Source organism: Acanthaster planci, linkage group LG07 (genome assembly GCF_054643075.1).
Source record: "Acanthaster planci isolate LZ-2023a linkage group LG07, COTS_SCS, whole genome shotgun sequence".
NCBI classification, from domain to species: domain Eukaryota; kingdom Metazoa; phylum Echinodermata; class Asteroidea; order Valvatida; family Acanthasteridae; genus Acanthaster; species Acanthaster planci.
In genome coordinates, this window is record NC_141783.1 from 2796444 (window position 1) to 2815887 (window position 19444).

General features: G+C 42.3%; 2 protein-coding genes across 4 annotated transcripts in view; one reads left to right on the plus strand and one right to left on the minus strand.

The window, feature by feature from the left end:
• LOC110979686 (uncharacterized) overlaps positions 1-8901 on the minus strand; it is a 31070-nt gene extending 22169 nt beyond the window's left edge. The window contains exons 1-6 of one of the 3 annotated variants that reach the window (XM_087138567.1): positions 8739-8901; positions 6126-6286; positions 4410-4531; positions 3074-3403; positions 1481-1608; positions 314-401 (exon numbers count right to left, since the gene is read on the minus strand). In XM_087138567.1, coding sequence (XP_086994693.1) covers positions 314-401; positions 1481-1608; positions 3074-3403; positions 4410-4531; positions 6126-6228 — 771 coding nt within the window. In that variant the 5' untranslated portion in view covers positions 6229-6286; positions 8739-8901. The other 2 variants (XM_022235704.2, XM_022235705.2) reach the window with 2 other exon arrangements.
• Positions 8902-9111: 210 nt separating this feature from the next.
• The window catches only part of LOC110979724 (ras-related C3 botulinum toxin substrate 1-like), a 35510-nt gene continuing 25177 nt past the window's right edge, over positions 9112-19444 (plus strand). The window contains exon 1 of the mRNA XM_022235765.2: positions 9112-9498. Coding sequence (XP_022091457.1) covers positions 9461-9498 — 38 coding nt within the window. The 5' untranslated portion in view covers positions 9112-9460. The remainder of the gene's footprint in view (positions 9499-19444) is intronic.

Consider the following 19444-nt stretch of genomic DNA (forward strand, 5'->3'; position numbering starts at 1 on the left):
CCGTGGCAACAGACACACTTCCAGAGCGTGAAATTACAGCTTGATATCTCCCATTTTCCCACAACTTTTGTATTTGTCCAACCAAAGGTAGATGCAGTCAGACAAAATATCTTAAGGCAATTAAAGGGAGAAGTTGGTGTTTAAACTCTGGTTTTGGCAACTACAATATTCAAACCGTAAGAGTGTGTATCCAAGCGACCCTGTCCTATCAAAATCTGATAATAACAGATCAAAATTGATCTTTTTTTTGCCTGATTTCACTGACTGCATTTCGATGGTCCAAGATTGACAGAATTGTTAGAGGGATACTCACAAATGGTGCATACTCCAGAATAAGCAACAACGGCATGCTGTCAATACACTGGCCCAGGAGCAGCAAGACGTTAGGGTGGTTCACCTCCCTGCAATGAGTACATGTATAACGAACAGGTTTTAACCTCCACTCCCAAGCCGTTCTTGGCTGGAAACTGCAAAAAAAACCTCCACTGGGCTCAGAGTCCACAGTGATAAGTTTTTAACTCCGACCTTACAATGCAACAATGGGGTTTTCAAGAAGAGTTCAATGATATGGAGGCTTTGCTTGGTAGCCATCTTGCAGGGCGGTTCTTTTGTTGCACAGATAAACCTCCTTTGTGCATACCCTGAGGAACAAAAGTGCTGGCCTACACGATGACAGCTCAGCAAACCCTCTATTTCTGCTTTAAAAATCAGAGTCACAGAAGTTGCATTTGAACAATTCTCTAGCCACGTAGCATTATGCACTGAAAAAAATGTACTCACTGAAAGGAAAAATACCTTTACTGCCCCAGCCCCTCGGCGAAGAGTTAGACAATGGCCAGCATGTCACCCTTATGACCTCCGACATGGGGTCAACTAATGTCAAATAGCACTCGAATAGGTCACAGTACAGTGACAATGTATGCTTGTGCACTGCTTGAGACAGAGGCTAGCAAACAACAGTCAAGGAAGGACTGGCAACGTATATGAAATCAATTGGAACTCTGAGAGCACTGCCTCTTACATCAGAGCGTTGAATTTATCCCTGACGGTCCGCAATCTGGCAATTTCAATATGATTTTGATGTCCACCCTAACGGGTTAGGGTTATTTAAAAGGTTCAACGTTTACGCCAAACTTCAGCCGCAGGTACCAGGCAACGTCAAAATCTTTGCTGAGCAGCGAATTGAAAACATCAAATGCAACATATTTTACAATCCACGCATTATGGTTAAAAACAGAGAAGCAGCAAAAAATGTGTAAATTAAACTTCATGAAATGTGTGAGAATTATCAAGGTGATGTTTAGTGTATTATTTTGATGACCACTCGTTGAAACTTGAGAGTAAATGAGGTAAAAGCATGGCCCAAAATTTCTGTTCCATTTGAATTTTGGGAAGAAGATAAAAGGAAAACGGACTTAATCTCTGTTTCATTTCAACTTGTAAATACCACATGTATAGTTTCCGTACAGACGGAGTTTACCTGTAAGGCTGGACTTCTTGTAGGAACAAGAGTTGCTCTTCAGGCGTGGCCGTGTCCCTGAGCTGCTTGATGACGACGCGGGTCTTCCGTAAGCCGGGATGCATCCTTTGGGCTTCTCCTTGTAAGACCTGTCGGTGAAAGACGGGAGAGATGTAGACACTGGATTTTCGGTGTTCTTTCTTACCCATTTCTCGTAACGAAACCAAGGTTTCCGTGCTCGCGCCTTTTGCATGTAGTCAAGGTTTCAGTGCCTGTGGAAATCTGTGCCTCTGGGGGTTCATGAAAATCCCGAAATCTTTTATTGTTTTGGGCAAAATGGACCAATGGATTCAGGACTTGATCCAATCCAATTTACCTGAGGCATATTAGTCAAGATTTAAATCAAGCTACAACACAGACAGGTAGGCCTAATTGTGGCATCTTTACCAAGGTTAAGTCACACGTCCCTAACCCCCTGGGCTCTTGCACAAGGGAGCATACTGAATCCAGCAAACTTCAACTTCAGGTGCATGTACCTGTCTATGTTCTTATACAAGCAGGTCACTGTACCAAACCTGATCAACTCCAACAGAATGAGCCCGTTGGAGTTTGAGTGATATGGTATGGATGGGTCTATGCAGTACAGGATGAATTGCACTGAACAGTCCCAAACCTGACAAAATCAAGCATAGTCCAACAACTGGTACAGCAAGCCCTGAACCCTGTGTGTTCCAACTCACACAAAATCCAACATCATTACTCTGGGCCTTTGATACCAAGTCCAACAAAATTCAATGAGAAATTAAACGGGTACGGTACCGAACCTGCCCAAACCTAGCAAAACCTGCTGTTGGAGTTTGATGGATACCGGGCAGTTAGGGTTAACTCAATCATTCCTAAGTCTGGCAAAAAGTCCAATCCCATCCAGGGGGAACAGAAATCACTCTTAGCCATTTCGCGCCAAGGACGCCAGTGATAACCACTGGCCTGATGAGCCAACTTGGCTCTAAACAGATCTAGGATCTTTTTTCGGGGGGGGGGGAGGCTCAAGATTGGCAATGGTCCTGACTCAATTAACCACTGAAAACGCTATGGTCAATGCATTCCCAACCCCAGCCCCATTAGATGCAGCGAAGTACCGCGGGAGTCAAACTCTGCTGAACTTTGTTGCACTGGGCACTGAACAGCAGATGAACAAGCTACCTATGACAAGACAGCAGGAGCTGGATGGCAATGGATCCTGCAGTGGCTTGCACATTGGGACTCTAGGGGCCGTTTGGCCTTGGGGATAGCTGACGTGTTGGAATTTGTAACAATCTGCAGGCTAGTAAACGTTAACGACTGGTGCCAATGGATGTATCCAACACGGTTTCTTGCCAATATTCTTTCCTTACCTTCCAGCTGCGCGATCTGGGCTCCATTCCTAGCTCAGTCCTCATGTGGATTGGGTTTTCAGTCTCTAACTGATTCCGTGGGTTTGACCCGGAACATTCCTCCGGGTTTTCCTCCCACCTCTAAAACTGCTGTCTACAGGTTTCATCAGGTTTACAATCTACTGTGCGTAGGGCGCTTTTGAGGAAAACAACTCTTGGCTCTGTTGCTCGCGATACTGACCTTGCCAAACCAGCCGTTGCCCATCTCGTCCACGTAGCTGACCTGACAGCGCGGGAACTGGAACCGGGGCGAGTCAATCAGCTTGATGCTCTGCAGGGTCTGGCCTGGGTCCAGCCCCGCGCTGCTCCCCCCGCCGCTCACCCGCAGCACGTTCACCCACTGGTTGCTGGTGCGACCCGGCAGCTGGGGTAGGGGCTCGATGGTGACCGTCTCGGGCTCCGGGGAGCCCGGCGGGCGACTAGGGGTGCTCATGGTAGGGGGGCTGAAGTCAGAAAAGCTGGTGTAGTGCTGACCGACGACGTTGGTCTCTGTGGTGGTTTCCTCAAATTTCTGGGGGCCAAAAAGTAATTCCGTTTGAAACGTCAAACTTCAGTTAATACTCAGCCCTCAACTTTAGCACTAAACCAACATACAAATTCTAGTAAAAATGGCTCCGGGCTAGTAAACTGCATTCTTTAACTTGCTCGGCGGGCTAGTAAAGAAACACCGACCAGGTTGAAACCGTCATTTATCTTATCTATAAAGTTGAACAAAACAAAGATTACAAATGTTGTGAATTGTGATTGTACGTGTTGTTTGGTATTAATCATAACAGTTTTGAACCCTCCACTTTTAAGTTTTAAAATTGACAGCATAATTCCACAGTAACAGTTAAAGAAAATAAAGTTGACAAAGCTAGTCAAAATTAGTTTTGCTAAATGATAATAACAATAAAAATAATAATTACTTGTTACAGTGCATATCGCTTTGGAAGTCCCTATGCGTGCTTACTTTATCATTATCCGTGCACATTGGGCTTACATCATCTGAGCATTCATGAAAATTCATCTCAGCTCCCTGGGGAGTATACTAGCCCGGTGCAGTCATTTCGGCACAAACGGCTAAACATAACCGTGTCTGCCCTCACAGGTACCCATTTGGTACTCCTGGGTGGAGAGAGGCACATGGGCGTAAAGTGACTTGCCCAAGATTACAACATGCTGCCACCAGCTGGATTTGAACCCCCGACCCTATGATCAGAAGCTACAAACCCTAACCACTAGGCCGCATGCCTCCCCCCATCAGGTGGACTAGTGAAAATTTCTGCAGGCTAGTGAGAATAACTTGCCCTGCAGGCAAGTTATAAAAACGCTTAACCCTAACCCCCAGGGACCATTGAAATCCTGCACCACCTTGGGTTCAGCATTGTTAGGGATAAGGTCGAGGCCTGGTTAATACAGAAGAAAAGTTGGGATCAAGTCAATCACGGATACCAAATCAAGTGACCCACCAATCAAAAGACGTAAGGCACAACTGTGTGAGTCGGTGATGATGGTAGGTAAAGGGATGTACTCACATGAAAACCTCTCTTGCAGCAAGAAGCGCATCCGATCAAGGCAGTGATCAGGCAGAGGCAAGATGCTACAGTCAGGATACCGATAACTGTCACATCAGACAAACTGGTCAAATCCATTCCATCTGTTCACCAAAAAACAGTCTGGTCAATAAATTTAGAATGAAAACCACACCCACAAATATAAAGCGATTAACACCACTGACGCACCCTGCTTCTAGTTCCGCCATATCTGGGAATTTTTCTGAATAGGGGCAATTCACAATACAGGGTGCCACAGAGAGGTTGCCACGGAAAAGCAATTTTTAGCAGTGCATTGTGGGAAATGGTCGGCAAATTCCATTTGCCGGCTGAATTATTCCGGATGCTTGTTGGTCGGGGAAGATTCACATGTGCATTTCAAGTAGCTATTTAATTAATCTTTTCTTCAGCAAAGAATGTCAAAGTCTATCACAAATTTCCGCAAGCTGTCTACCGACATGAGCTCCAACGCAAAATGTGGTAAGCCAGCCATGCTTCTGTTGACCGTAAACTTGAAAAATGGCCTCTCCACAGCAACCTCTTGGTGGCGCACTTTCTTTTGTGAATTGTCCCTATTACCTTGATCCCAGTTTTATTTGTGACCGGTTCTGTGAATAAGAGTCACAAGTCGTCAAAGCCACTTTTGAGTTAAACGCCTTTAACCCTAACTTCCTAGGCCTTTTTACTAGGAAACATTCCGAATCCTCTGAAATCCTTTTGGAGGTGTGCCTAATCGGTGACATTTTAACAACATAAATTGCTTGCGAGTTTCGATTGCATAATATCAAAACTTACGTACCAATGACAACTTGCGTGCAAATACATGTAAGACAGATATTTCACTGGTTGATGTTGGCCAATTAGTCACGAGTAAAAGTGGAACATTTACATGTTTAAACAAAAAAGTTCCAAATCCGTTTACAGATTTTCCTGGATGTTTAAACAGAACTAGCCCTTTTGGTTTGACGTTTTGATTGACGCAATCTTGCATTCACTTTTACTGTAAACAACGCCTGTAAAATATAATCTGAATTTTGGAACACTTTACTGCTCGATCATATCAAGGGAATACCATGAATTCATCACAGGAACTTGGTGTCAACTATTAACCCTAACTGCCCAAAACCTGCCATACTCCAGCAGCAGGTTTTGTGAGGTTTGGGCAGGTTTGGTACCGTACCTGAGGAACTTCTTGTTGAATTTTGTGAGACTTGGGATGAAAGGCCCAGGGAGATGGTGTTGGATTCTGTGTGAGTTGGGACCCACACAGGTCACTGTGTGCAGTGTCTGGCTTGCTGTACTAGTTGTTGGACTATGCTTGATTTTGTCAGGTTTTGTACTGTTCAGTGCAAGTCATCCTATACTGCATAGACTCATCCATACCATATCACTCAAACTCCAACGGGCTTATTCTGTTGGAGTTTATCAGGTTTGGTACAGTAACCTGCATGTAAAAGTATATACACAAGTACATGCACCTGTTGGATTTTGTGAGGTTCCGTATGCTTTCTACTGCAGGAGCCTGGGGGGTTAGGGTTAACATCGTACACAATTGGTTGTGTTTCAAGTTTTCAATGACACCGTGGTAAAGGTGGGACGTTACATGTTTAAACGGTATGAGAAAGTTTCCAGACCGTTTTTCAAATTAAATGAAAATTCCCATCCTTACAAGCTGAGCTTATACTGGAGTGAACTAACCTTCCGTATCTTCGGCCAATGAGGCTGCATCGGTGAGCCTGCATACAGCCAGCAGTAGCAAACCAGCTAAGGGGAGCTTGGGTAAGTGGTTGTCGGCCTTCATGATTGGGCAGTCGTTACCGTGTCACACAACAGAACAGTACATGTGCATGTATGTGTACCTGGGAAAGGATTAGGGAACCAGACAATAGTGACAAAGCAATGTCATTAGAATTCTACATGTCCAGAGACTAAAACATGTTGAACATCAAAACTCCTCTTGCAACCCTGTAAGGTGCTACCCATCAAAATCCAACATTCCCTTCCAATCCACATTTCTTGCTTGAAAGTCCACCACTGGCATAATGGTCTTTGTTGATGAACCGATTACACATGGCTCACACACTGTCATCAGTACTGTTGCCATGACAACATGCACTGTAAGCCCCAGATGTGCTTCAGGCCTCCTGGACCAAGTCCACCACAATCCATCGAGATTTGGTAACCTCTAATAGGCCTGCTGGACCGAATCCATCAAAATCCATTCAAAACTGGAATGGGTTTTAGTGGATTAGGGATCTTTAGGGGTAATATGTATACATAGCTTGAGTAACTCCAGCTATAATGCTCATGACAACTAGAAATTTGCAAATTTACCACTCTGCATATAACAGTCGCAAACGGGGGTACAATTTGAGGAAACTTTTTTCTTTCAACAATTTATGATTTAATACCATACGCCCCACAGTTCAGTAGCATTCCTTTGCACTCCAGGGGGGGTAACAACACAAGAGGGCGCTTTATCTAAACCTCAACATTACAGAAGTCATGCATTCACTTCCGTGCAAAGTTTGGAAAATGACACTTTCGGCGGCAAAGCCATGGCAAATAAATAATCCTTACGGGCCTACATCTTGACTTTTTTTTAAAACCCAGTCAGATCTCACCCCTGTAAAAATCCTGTTTTGGAAAACAGCAAAAGTTAGGCTAGACATCGAAATGAACAAGAATTACATCACAGACCAACTACATACACATGTACATGTACATGTAGGTCTAGTCCAGATCACCATGTCCATATGTTAAAAGAGGCAATTCGCCAGCCAAGTTTATGCACGGTTGTGGAAGACATAAACCATAATGCGACTTTCAAACTCTAACGGCATTGCACAGTTATCACTGCCAATTACGGTTTCAATTTTCGATTACCATTGTGGTAGGGTCTACCATTCTATGATAACTCAATTGGTATGGCCGGAAGCAAATTCGTGCGCTCATCTGGGAACTTTTGCAATCCGAGGTCAAAGCATGGCGAAAGGTCACAAAGGTCAGAGAGAACTTTGCATACTATTTGCACAGTAATTCACAGCCCAGGTTGGACATCCTCTACATTGCATTGTGACTAACATTCAGGGTATACAAGTTCTCCTACAATGCGAAATTATTTTCAATGGCGTTTTCCCACATTTTTACCTGGCGAACACAGCTCAAATATCATCCCATAAATGCTGTGTTGAAATTACTAAATATGCTTGCAGATAATGTATTTTGCAGGGAATTTAGCGAAACTCCACGCTTTCCATCGCGATTCGTGAACGAATCTACATTCGTCTAGTAGTACGCATTTGCGCATGCGTCGAAATGGCCTCCACGCTCGACCCATATTCTGTCAGTTATGCTTTCTGGAGCTGGGTCTAGGTCTTCGCTCCTTTGGAAATGCGTGGAGACGCGTCAACGACGGACCTACATGCAGCTGTAGCTTTGGAAGCCTGTTTCAGATACGGCCTTATCTGCAACTTCTTCACGCCTGATCTCTTCCGCGCATGCATGAGAGGCAGTCGGTTACTATGCATTTTGCGAATGTGCAAGTACGCGTACTGTACCAGACAATGTACTTATAGATCGTTGACGAATCGCGATGGAAAGCATGGAGTTTAGCAAAAATGCCTGCAAAATACATTGTCCACCTGGGCGCATTAAGTAATTTCAACACAGCCTTCATGGAATTCAGGATACGAGGCACATGTGAATGCCATTTGAGCTGTATTCGCCAGGTAAAAATGTGAGAAAAAACCTTTAAAAAATTGGCAATGTAGGAGGACTTATAGTACCCTGGACGTCGGTCGTAGTGTAAATGGAGCATGGAGACAACATCCAACCTGCCAACCTGGGCTAACTCAGTAACTGATTCGCAACCCTGATGTAGGCTAGGCCTACTCAGATGAAATCTTCTCAACATATTCAGCTTTTTGAAATATTTTTGTCTCCTTTATTTCTTCATTTTCGCAATCAGATCGCATGTTTACTTTTTATACATACCTAATCAGACATAGACAGTCTTAATCTCCATGCAACACCATGCCATTCTCACTGCACTGTGCACATCATGCCTGACCTTGGCGTTCATCAATCATGTCATTAATTATTTAATGTCACTTACATCAACCTTAAAGTACTCTAATGACAACAGCAACTCACCATGAGATAAATACCGTAACCCCTATCATTTACTGCTGTTTGAGAATGCGCATTCCTTTACTCTAGTAACGAAAAATATGAGGTCTTTCTCAATGCATTCGTGCTACTGCTGTGCTAGTGATACCCACGTAATGACGATACATGTTCAGTACTTACCAACAGGTGGCGCCCTTCAATATTAGTGGGCGTTTCTGCAGTTTGTTTCATTCACTGTGATTTCTCCATAGAGTTGGAAATGGGTTTCTCTCAACAGTACTGAAAATCACGGACTAAAACACGTGTATATGTCTGAGCAAAAACACAGGTATTTTTTCGTTAGTAAAACAATTTTTAATTAAGTGCTAACCGTTGCCTGAACAGCAACTCCTCAAACCAGTGAACGAAAAATTAATGACCAATCAAATTGCCATAAAACTGACATAGCGCCCTCTGTCGATATGCCAAATTCAATTGATGGCGTTGTACTGGTACCCGCCTCTTAGCTAAATGTGTGCGTGTACTACGGGCAGCTGGTGCCACAACTGTAGTGCGCACGTAGTACTCCATCATGGTATAGTGTGTGATGCGAAAACCTGCAGCCGGCACGGGTGAATCACAAGTTTCTCTGGTTGATTAGCCATTTCTGGGAAAATCTTGCTCTCGGCGAAAATGTGTTATGCTTATTGCTGTCACAATGCTTCTGAAATAGAGCACACATAGTCTTATTCTCATCAGATTCCAGGTGAAGACGCTAGTTGCTTTTAAACTCTGTGAAAATTCGAAGCAACAAGAAGTCCGCGGAGTGATTCCAGCACCAGTCACAGCGCCGTCCATTACCGGGAACTCTACCGCGTTGCGGGACCGTGAATCATCGCTGTTGTTACTCACCGGCAGTCGGCATGATGCAGAGTATTAAATGCGTGGTTGTGGGGGATGGGTAAGTAACAACACGCTTAAAGTTGGTGGGAATGCTTTTATGCTTTGTTGACTTTCAGTTTAAGAATGGGTTCTAACTTCTACCAACTGACAAAGTTAAAAATCATTTTTATTCAAAAATTTATTGTCAAGCCTGCAGGGCATACGGGTTCACATCATAACGTTAAACATGTAAGGTACTTCTCCGAGTTTAGGGACAGTCTCCGAGTTGTGATGTGCACCCCTACTGCCTAGGCTGAGCTAAGTAATGTCATAAGAAATATATCACGAATGTGCCTACCTTGTAATACACCCCATTATTCAAGAACATTTTTATGTTATCAAAGCTCAACATTCTTTAATTTATAATTTATCAAAACAGGAAAGAGTTTATACACAGACATCACTTGACACCCGGTGTGCACAAACCCTATGAGACTAGTCTGAAAAATAGTTTGATATTTGCCCAATTGTATGTTGCTTTTGTGCCTTTAGTTTCCCACATAAAATTTAGTTCGACTTTCTGGCAGACTTGCATCTTTGTTATAAGAATGGCGGAAAGAGTTCCATTTGCGGACTGCGGTAATTATTCGGCTATTAGCCGTTAGAGAGCAAAAACAAGTTCAGAAAAGTTCAATTTAGGTGGGAAAATACCAAGTCGTTTCCTTAGAAAACACAATTTTTCAGACCAGTCTCATATAGGGTTTGTGCACAGGGTGTGAAGCAGCGCTCGTATACGGAACTCTTTCCAAAATTGCGTAATGATGTTCCATGTATATATGTGTAAGATTGGGTAAAAATTATCAAATAGGTTTCTCATCCCTGTCTACTTGCTTTCTCCATGTTGCCTTTTTGTTCAGGTTTTCCCCTTTTGTTAAAATTTCAACATATTTTCTCCAGCAATTTCAATGCAGGTCTATAACCTGGTAAATAAGCCTTTTGCGAGTTAAACTTGAATAAAATCTAGTACACTGAGTTGTCTGGTTGCACATAAACATAACAATTTGAACTCCCCAGACTGAAGACACTGTTGCTGTACCTCATGATTTGGGGCAAGCTTAGCATACATGTAGCAACCACCATCTCTGGAATGGACTGGTTCCTTTATGCCCTTCTTATCCATTGTATTGTTGTAAAGTGTCTTTTATGTAACTAAGCAAAAGCTTGCCCCGAATGACGAGGTATAGCAACAGTGTCTTTAGTATGAAGAATTCAAATTATGTTCACATTAATTTAAAGAACTCAGCGTGCCAAATTTTATTCAAATTTAATTTGCAAACGGCTTATTGTTGAGAGCTCCTTTGCTTTAATTAAAAACCAATGTTTCAAGAAAAGTCCCTCGGGCATCTCGACAAAATGTCTGTGGTAAAAAAAAGAAAGGAAAAAAGCTGGACGAGAAGTGTTGATAAAAAGAAAGAAATGCGGAGCTAATCTCCAAATTATTAAATTCGAAAAGTACGAGTACAGTGGGGCACCTGCTGACTTACATCTTACAACATATATTTTTAATGATCATGCACTCCATTTTTATCATTCAGTAAATGCAGGAAATGGAGCTCTTATTTCCTCTCCAAAGAAATGCTAAAAAAACTGTTTTTCTAAAAGATCCTGTGCTTTGAGGTTCAAAACCAAGTATACTTAATCATGAATTACCTATCTCAAATATTAAATTAAGGTACCAGTCTTAAATTGTTTTTCCATGGTGCACGTATGTACAAGCTTGTACATTGATCTTTTTTATCCTGACAATGTTTACCTGTACGGTACGTGCAGGTAAACTCAACCAATTATATTTAGGCAGACGGCCAATAACGCCCACACTCCCCGATCGGAAGTTGTCCCCATTGCTTCCTGTCGCCGCACGAGTCATAGCAGGCTCCAGGCAAGATCGGAGTCAACGTCTCGCTTTGACATGTACATGTACGTGTGGCTGACTGGGCACGCCGCCCTTGTTCCGAACGTCATCAAAAGCAGGCAATATCCCCACAGGTCTCTAGAGGGCCGCTAAATTTGCTCTGTCATTTTGTTGCTCTAAAATTGCTGAGCAGTTTGTGCGCTCATAAACAGCCCTTTAGAGTGCACATCCACCCCCCCCCCGAAAGAAACGAACATCACCCCCAGCAGATCTTTCTCCAGGCAGCTTGCTACCGGTATTTAGCAGAATTCAGCTCAGCTGAAACGAGAACACTGCCAAAATCTGCAACAAAATGCAACATAACTGAATTAAGAAGGAAGATGCAACAGACTTTGCTTAGTTTACTACCCGTGTGGATTCTGTGATGTGCTGAACAGTGCAGTGGTTATGCGCCATCCTGGTGACTTTTGCCAGTAGCACATCGTTCTAGCGCAGCCCCTGGTAATGAATGCTAGCTCTAACAGTTTTCAGCATGTTTTGACCACAGTTCTGTTTTAGCCTGGTTAACGTTCAACCTCACCCAGTTTGTAGAATTTCTTTGATTCAAAGCTGATTCCAACACTGTTTAACCCCCCCCGGCCTTTTTACTAGGAACCATCCTGAATCTTCTGAAATCCTCGGATTTTCAACATGAAAAAATTGCATTCAGCCCAATTCCTCTAAAATCCTCCGAAATTTCTCGAAAATGTCATTTTGAGGTGTGCCTAACTGCCTGAATCCTTCAAAATCCTCCGGCAATTTCTGTCATTATGTTGAGGCAGTGCAAATGGTACATGTACTCTTGAGCTGTGTAGTTAGTTCAAAAGAAATATCAGGTGGAATTTGTGCTTGACTAAGCACAAACAACATAAGGTCTAATCCAAGACCTTTACATATGGCATCCTTCGAAATCAGCCATGTACCTTTGCCATACACCCTGAATCCTCCAAATTCCTCCACTTTGCCGAAAAGGACTTTGGAGGATTAGGGTTAATTAATCAAATAATTGCTACCCTTACATGTACATGTGTCACATCCAAGGGCTGTACATGTACTTACATGTATGTAAATTAGTGTACATACATGTACATGTACCGTATGTACTGGACGTGTGCCTTCCATAGGGTGTGTGATATCATATTGAAATTGGAGGATTGAGCCCTGCTGGGGTAAGTCTTGCAAAACCCACCAAAACATTGTGGATTTTGAAGAATCTGGGATTGGTTGGGATCAGGGTTTGTTGACACAAATTAGCAATAATAAAAGTTCATGGGGCTAAAACTATTCCTGAGTGTTTTTTTACAATGCAGTGGTTGGACCGAAGACAGACAAACCACATAATAAACCGGCAATAAACGTCTGTGTTTAGAAACCCGAGCAGTGTTTCAAAGACACCGCATTCAGACAGCGCAACCACGGCCCTTTTATCAGCAGTCCTGTTAAACACAATGTCACAGACAGATCGGCATGGTTGAACGCTTTCTCATCACGGAATGCCTTCAGTTTTTCCAATTAGGAAGCTGTTTTTGTTGTAAATCGGTAATGTAATATGCAAACTGGGTTTCACCCTGTATGTACATGTAAATTGTGTAAAATGGCGGCGTGGGCCATATCGCTTTCCGTCATCAGTCTGAGTTTACCACTTCGTCCGTGTAAATGGACTTTGGTAGTAAAACTGTACAAAGTAATATTACATAAAAGCTCAGATAATCCAATCCTACCAGTAAATTCATGTACACTGTACATTTGATCTTCCCCAATGAGTAAGTGTGCAGTGGACCATCTGGCAGGGAGAGAGAATGTTATCTTCTCCACATCAAAACAAATCCCCGCCCCATGGATGTTGACTCTGGGAGTAAATATGCCGATCTGATAAATCACCCAACCCTGTCATTTCACCCAGCGGTGTGCTGCTGGGGAACACCCAGAGCCTGCCCCAGCCATTTTGGCATGCCAGACACACGCATATCTAATGAAAACAAGCTCAGAGGACTTAGACTGGGCAAACACTTCAACCATTCACCAAGAGAGACTTTTGTGTGTTTTTCTGTTTCCACATTTCATTCGCGTGTGTCATAAATCAGTTTTTCTGTGCAAGCAATTCATGCACTTAAGCAGTGCTTAACGAACTGAAATATTCACATGTGCACATTTCTCTCGACCAGGTGTCTTACGTGATACCGGGGTAAGTTGATATGCACCCATGTGTTTGAAATACATGCAAGGTTGTGTTTGGGTTATGTTTGTCTCTTTGAATTAAAAAAGAACTAATTCTACGAGAAATTCTAAATGGTTTGAAATCGAACACGATCCACATGGACAGCGTAAGTCATGCAGAGGTCATAGGGTGACATTTTACTTTACTTCTACAATTTTTGTCCAAATTTTTTGTCCATTTTTGTGTACATGTAATTTAAAATTGGTTTCCATGAAGGTTGCTTCCTGGTTGTCAATGTCGTATTCAGTAGTTAAGTTTTTTTGAAAATTCTCCACACATTTCTACGTAGTGTAGCAGGAATTGTTTTTCCACTCTGAAAAATAGAAATGATAGCTCACCCAATTCAGGCAGTGAGACCCATTTTGGCTGTCATGATGCATTAGGGGTCCCGTGTTATCAATGACTGTACATGTAGTGTATCTGAAGACACATTTAGGGTTGAGACTTTTTGACCTATGTTTAACCTTTAAGGGTTCGATTACACTTTCTACTGGATGGATGGAATTGTGTTTGCAAAAAGACATAAAAGGAAAATATTAAAAAAAGAATTAAACATTAATGAAGCCTTCCCCTACAAATTTTATCAACACTTAGACTTGGGCAGTGTACAGTTCATTAGCCCCAAAATGCATACATCTGAGGCAAAGTGTCAATGACGGGCAGACCTTGAAATTCTAAATGAAGTATAGTAATGTGCCATCCATGCCCTGTGACTGCATACTGTGTGATTAGATGCAAGGAGCCATGATGTGAGAGTACATTGATGTGCGCACACAGGCCCATACATGTACATGTATGTACATGTACACTAGAATCATGTGGAAACTGTATTGGATGAATTGAGCGATAGAAAGAAAATCGCTCAAGGTAAAGATTGTGTTGTTGGTACAGTGTAGTTTGTGGAATGGAACCATCTGGTGTGTGGTCAGATATAAGGCAACTGTAATCACACCGGGTAGGTAGAATCTTGTATATCCGTAGCAAGTTGCTATTGGTTGCTTGAAATACATGAATTTGCCTGGCAGTACTACTGGTGTGTGGACAAGAAGTAAGGCTGTACCGAATATCTGAACAACTGAGTATTCGACTGATTATCAAATAGTCAAATATTATTTTTTTAATTTAAATATTTGAATGCAAATTCATGAAAAGGGAGGGAGAATTTTTGTTTGTTTTAAAATGAGAAATAATTGCACTATGGAGGCTCGGTCCGAGCAGATTCAAATGAAAAGCCACAGAAGCCTTACAACAATTCAAAAGGTACATTAATCATTAAAGAATTTAAAAAGTACATGTAAATATACACTTTCAACAATTCGTCTCGTAAATCTTGCTAAATTGTGGCTGGAAATACTGGTAGATGTGAGAAGTTATTACAGTCATTATCATGTACAACTGTTTGCGTTACTGCCACTGATTTTTTATGGTTTGTTCCTCAACAAACTGCCAGTCGGTACGACCGAATAATCGGATATTTGATCAAATTGAAGATCGACTATTCGAATAGTAAATTATTTGAATTGACTCAGCCCTAACAAGAGGTTGAAATGAATGACGACCTATTTTCATGAACCAGATTCTTAGCCTCTGCTTCTAGTCATCCCCCCCTGACACAGTTCCCCTCTATCACCCCACCATTTCCTCTCATCTGACGAGGCGCATCACCCAGGTGACAGTGGGATGCGGGTCCATCTCCCCAGCCAGAGGGAGGGAGCGTCCATGCATCATTAACCACGGCCGGGCCGAGCGAGACAAGGTTGTCCCTGTTCTCGCTTTGTGAACACAAAGACGGTTTGTAGTGCCTCCACCAAATTTCTGCCCAGAGCCTCAGGTTAAAAAAGACCACCCCCCAACAAGGGAGAAAAGCAGAAAACAGGAGCTCTCACAAGCTAGTAAAAAAGCAATTATGACACTAATGCGCACACATGCCTCAGAGCTGAATAGAGAAATCGCAGTTTGTGGCAGATAGAAATGGACAGAATAGAGTTAATAAACAGTACTCAGAGAATCATTTGATCATGCACCTTTGTACGTATGTACGTAGAATGTAACAGAATGAGCCTTAAGTTTTATGCAGAAATCAATGTCACAGGACAAAATAAAGAAGTCACAATCATTACTTTTCAATAATGTGCATGCATAGTCAGTAAGGATGGCAACCCTATACAGAAACCACTCATGCACATCATTTTGACAAAACAGGTGTTCACTTTGTCATTGGTTGTTTAAAATGTTGTCCATTCATGGGTCATTTTTGCTTGGTAGAGAGCGCTTTTGTGTGTGACTTTTGATTCAGTAACCAAGTTGCTGTGCATGTCAATTTCTTCTTTGTTACAAAGATAATCACTTGCTTTTGGGCGTGTGATTAGTAAGGGGTATCGCAGCATACCTGTGTACAAAAATTGTTTATTTCTATGGAGTGAATTTTCATGTGTGGCCTTGGACAGAAATGGCAAGTTTCTTTTGCTGTCCAGCGTATACATACCCAGTAGTTGCTTGGATACAGCTGCAATGTGTGAATTTAAGAAAAGGATCAGAGTATGAGACGCAGTTTGCAAGTATGCACCAATTATTATGAATTAATGTGCACATGGATTGTACATGTACATGAAGTTGATATTGAATGTATGCACATGCGCATGTACATGTATTTTATGCAGGCAATCATGAGACTGATTTATAAAATTCGTGCTGTTTTATTTAGACACAATACAAGTAATATTTCTTCAAATCCTTGTCCGTTCTTTACCATGTGAACAGTTCTTTGAAACATTCAACGATACTTTCAGATGGTTATCCATTTGCCATTCTGCCCAGTTACTAAAGTTCAGCGGACATACATGTACATTGTACAGTATCCTGACTGTTCTATGTGGTATGCTTTGGTTGTAAGCAAAAGTACCACATCAACTGTATCTGTACTTTGATATACATGTAAAAAAAGTCAGAAAATTCTAGTGAATAACATTAGAAAATACTTGTACCGGTATGTAGACCATGAACGTTCATGTATAGCCTTGGACATTGGACCCACGCCTGTTCTCATGTACTTTGCCTATTACAGGCATGCAATATACACAGTAAACATGCTCTAGTTGAGCTGCAGTGCATGGACATGATGGATGGATGTCTCCTCTGTACAGTGCATGCATGTCTGTGGTTGGAGGCACAATGTCCCTGTGTACACAAGCCATTGATTCATTTCGTGATAGCGCATTATTCATCAGAAATGGGCATGATTATGAGTGGAAACAATATGTGGTGCTTGCGTGAGGCAGCCCACGCAAGTACATTAGTTGTGGGGGCAGACACACGAGACCGTGTTTCACTTACTTTGTGGGGACCGAAAACATTCTTGGGACAGAGCCCCCTCCCCCAAGACATTGTCTCCTTGACGCCGAGATGGCTTGCCCATGCAAACTTCAACATGTACCCTGGTATATTGGGATTACGCACATGTTGAAATAATAGGCAATATGGGGACCAAAAATGTTACGACTGGGACACATTTTGTCATTACTCCTGACTTTCCTAACGACAGAAATTAACCCTCCTGAGCCCTTTTTACTAGGGACCCTCCTCAATCCTCCAAAATTTCTTGGAAATGTTACTTGGAAGTGTGTGCCGACTGCCGCAATCCTTAACAATTCTTCGGCAGTTCCTGTCATTATGTTGAGGCAGTGCAAACGGCATTCTTGAGCAGTGGGGTTGACTCAAAAGAAATATCGGGCTGAATCTATGTATGACTGAGCAAGAACAATACAAGGTCTAACCCACGACCTTCGCACACAGCATGCAAGCCATGCACTTTTCCCATTCACCCTCAATCCTCCAAAATCCTCCCAAACTGCCTGAAGGATTTTGGAGGATTGAGGAGGGTGAGGGTTAACACAGAGAAGGCCTACCCATTGCCACTGACTGGAATTGTACTATTAGTGTAGTACAAACATACTGGTCATATATCGTGCACTGTACACATTTTCATGTACATACGGTACATTGTACACTATGCATGGCTTGCAATAGACCTTATTCCCAAGGAAGCCATTCGATCTTGTTCCCTAAGGCTAAATCTGTTTTTAAATTGTAAATCGTTGATTGAAATGTTACCAGGCTGGTTTTCTGATAGGTGTGGATTCCAGACCTCCCTCTCAAACCGTTTCAACATCTGGCTTAAAGCACCGTGGTTTCACAAGACGTGTGGTATCATTTATCAGAATAGACTGGTACTTTGTCATGAACTTTCATCTTATTGTTTCTGTTTTCTCCTTCGAGTTCACAAATGAAAAGCCAATGCATGAATTAAGAACATGGACCTATAATCAAATCATTTGCATATCAATTACATCTCTCTTTAAGTGCAGAAGATGGACTCATGCATATGTATGTATTCATAATACAGGTTTCTGACAAAAAGCAGTCTTCAGAGGTTTCACAGGTGCATTGTACATGTACTATGGAAGAATAAACTTTCCGTCACCCCAGATTGCTTACTCAAATGCTGTAATGATGCAACGCTGCACTATGAATTTTTTCTCATGGAGGTAGAGACAGTCTCCAGCCCCATGCTGCCACATGGACATCTGATAAATTGTGTAAACATGCTTTGCATGTTTGGGGCACCCTATCATTGCACATGTACATGTATCTGGTATACATGCAATGTACATGTACCTCTGTTGGTAGAAATATTCACATGATGTAGCCCTTTTCTTGTCATTGACACATAAATGAACTTGCCATTTATGTGTACATACTTCTATAGAGGGATTTCACATTAGCGCCGTCTGCGCATATCCGCATCGAAACCGAGGCTTTCTGTGTTGAACTTCGTCGCGCGCGCCCGCGGAGTCGACACAGTATATGCAGTACCTGGTTCGTAAGTGTGATACCACTTCAGTTTAAACCCCGCCCACTGCACAAGATACACAGCCATCGCGGGTACGTTAGTTCGTGGTTAATTGACATTGTTTTTTATTTTGATTTCACGTGTGCAGTCATTCTGAAAGACTCTTCAACAAAAATTTTTAGCCTGAAAAGTCTGAATTTAACATACCGTTATGTATTTTGTGTCTTGACTCCTTACTTTCAATTGTCTGATCATATTAAGAATTGAAGCTGACACAAACAGCCTCGTTTTCAAATGCAGAAGTGCGCAGATCGACGCTAAAAGCGCCGTATTGGGATCCCTCTATACTAATGTTGTTGCTGGTGTGGCCAACAAATAAACACTGTATGTACAATACACCACCCAGAAGTTCAGGCTCAGTGGTAACTGCATAGTGTGATGAGTTGAATCTAGGTACATGTATGTTCAGCTATCAATCATTGGAGTCCCAGTCCAACGTAAGTGGCTGGAAGTCAGCCTGCGGCTGGGCCCCAGTTCCTTGCACTTCATTTTTAAAAACAGCAGAAAAGTTGTTCTTACCCGGTACTAAAGCCAAAAATATGGCTAATCTTACGCACCGTGGTCGTGCTAATGGTTGTGCGCGCATGCATTGTTGCGTCACTAAGTTTTGTCTCACTTTTTTTCCTTTTGAGGTAATCGTGCCTTTTGCTGTGCTAATTGCTTAGGGTCTCTATAAAATATGTGGACTCTATGTTAGTGTACATGTATGTACATGTACAGTTGGTACTGCAGTGTGTGTGAAGCTGTTCGGGCCAACTTCATGCGCAGTCTGAAACTCTGAATCTTTCAAAATTTAGTCAAAAGTTTGGGAATGGCGCCCCAAGGTTTCATGCAGGGTTAATTATTTCGCGTGGAACATCGATACACATCAATTCATTCAGAAATTGAAAAAACCAAAAAGGTACGTGTACAAAATGGAAAGACGTAAAAAAAGAAAAGAAAAAAGT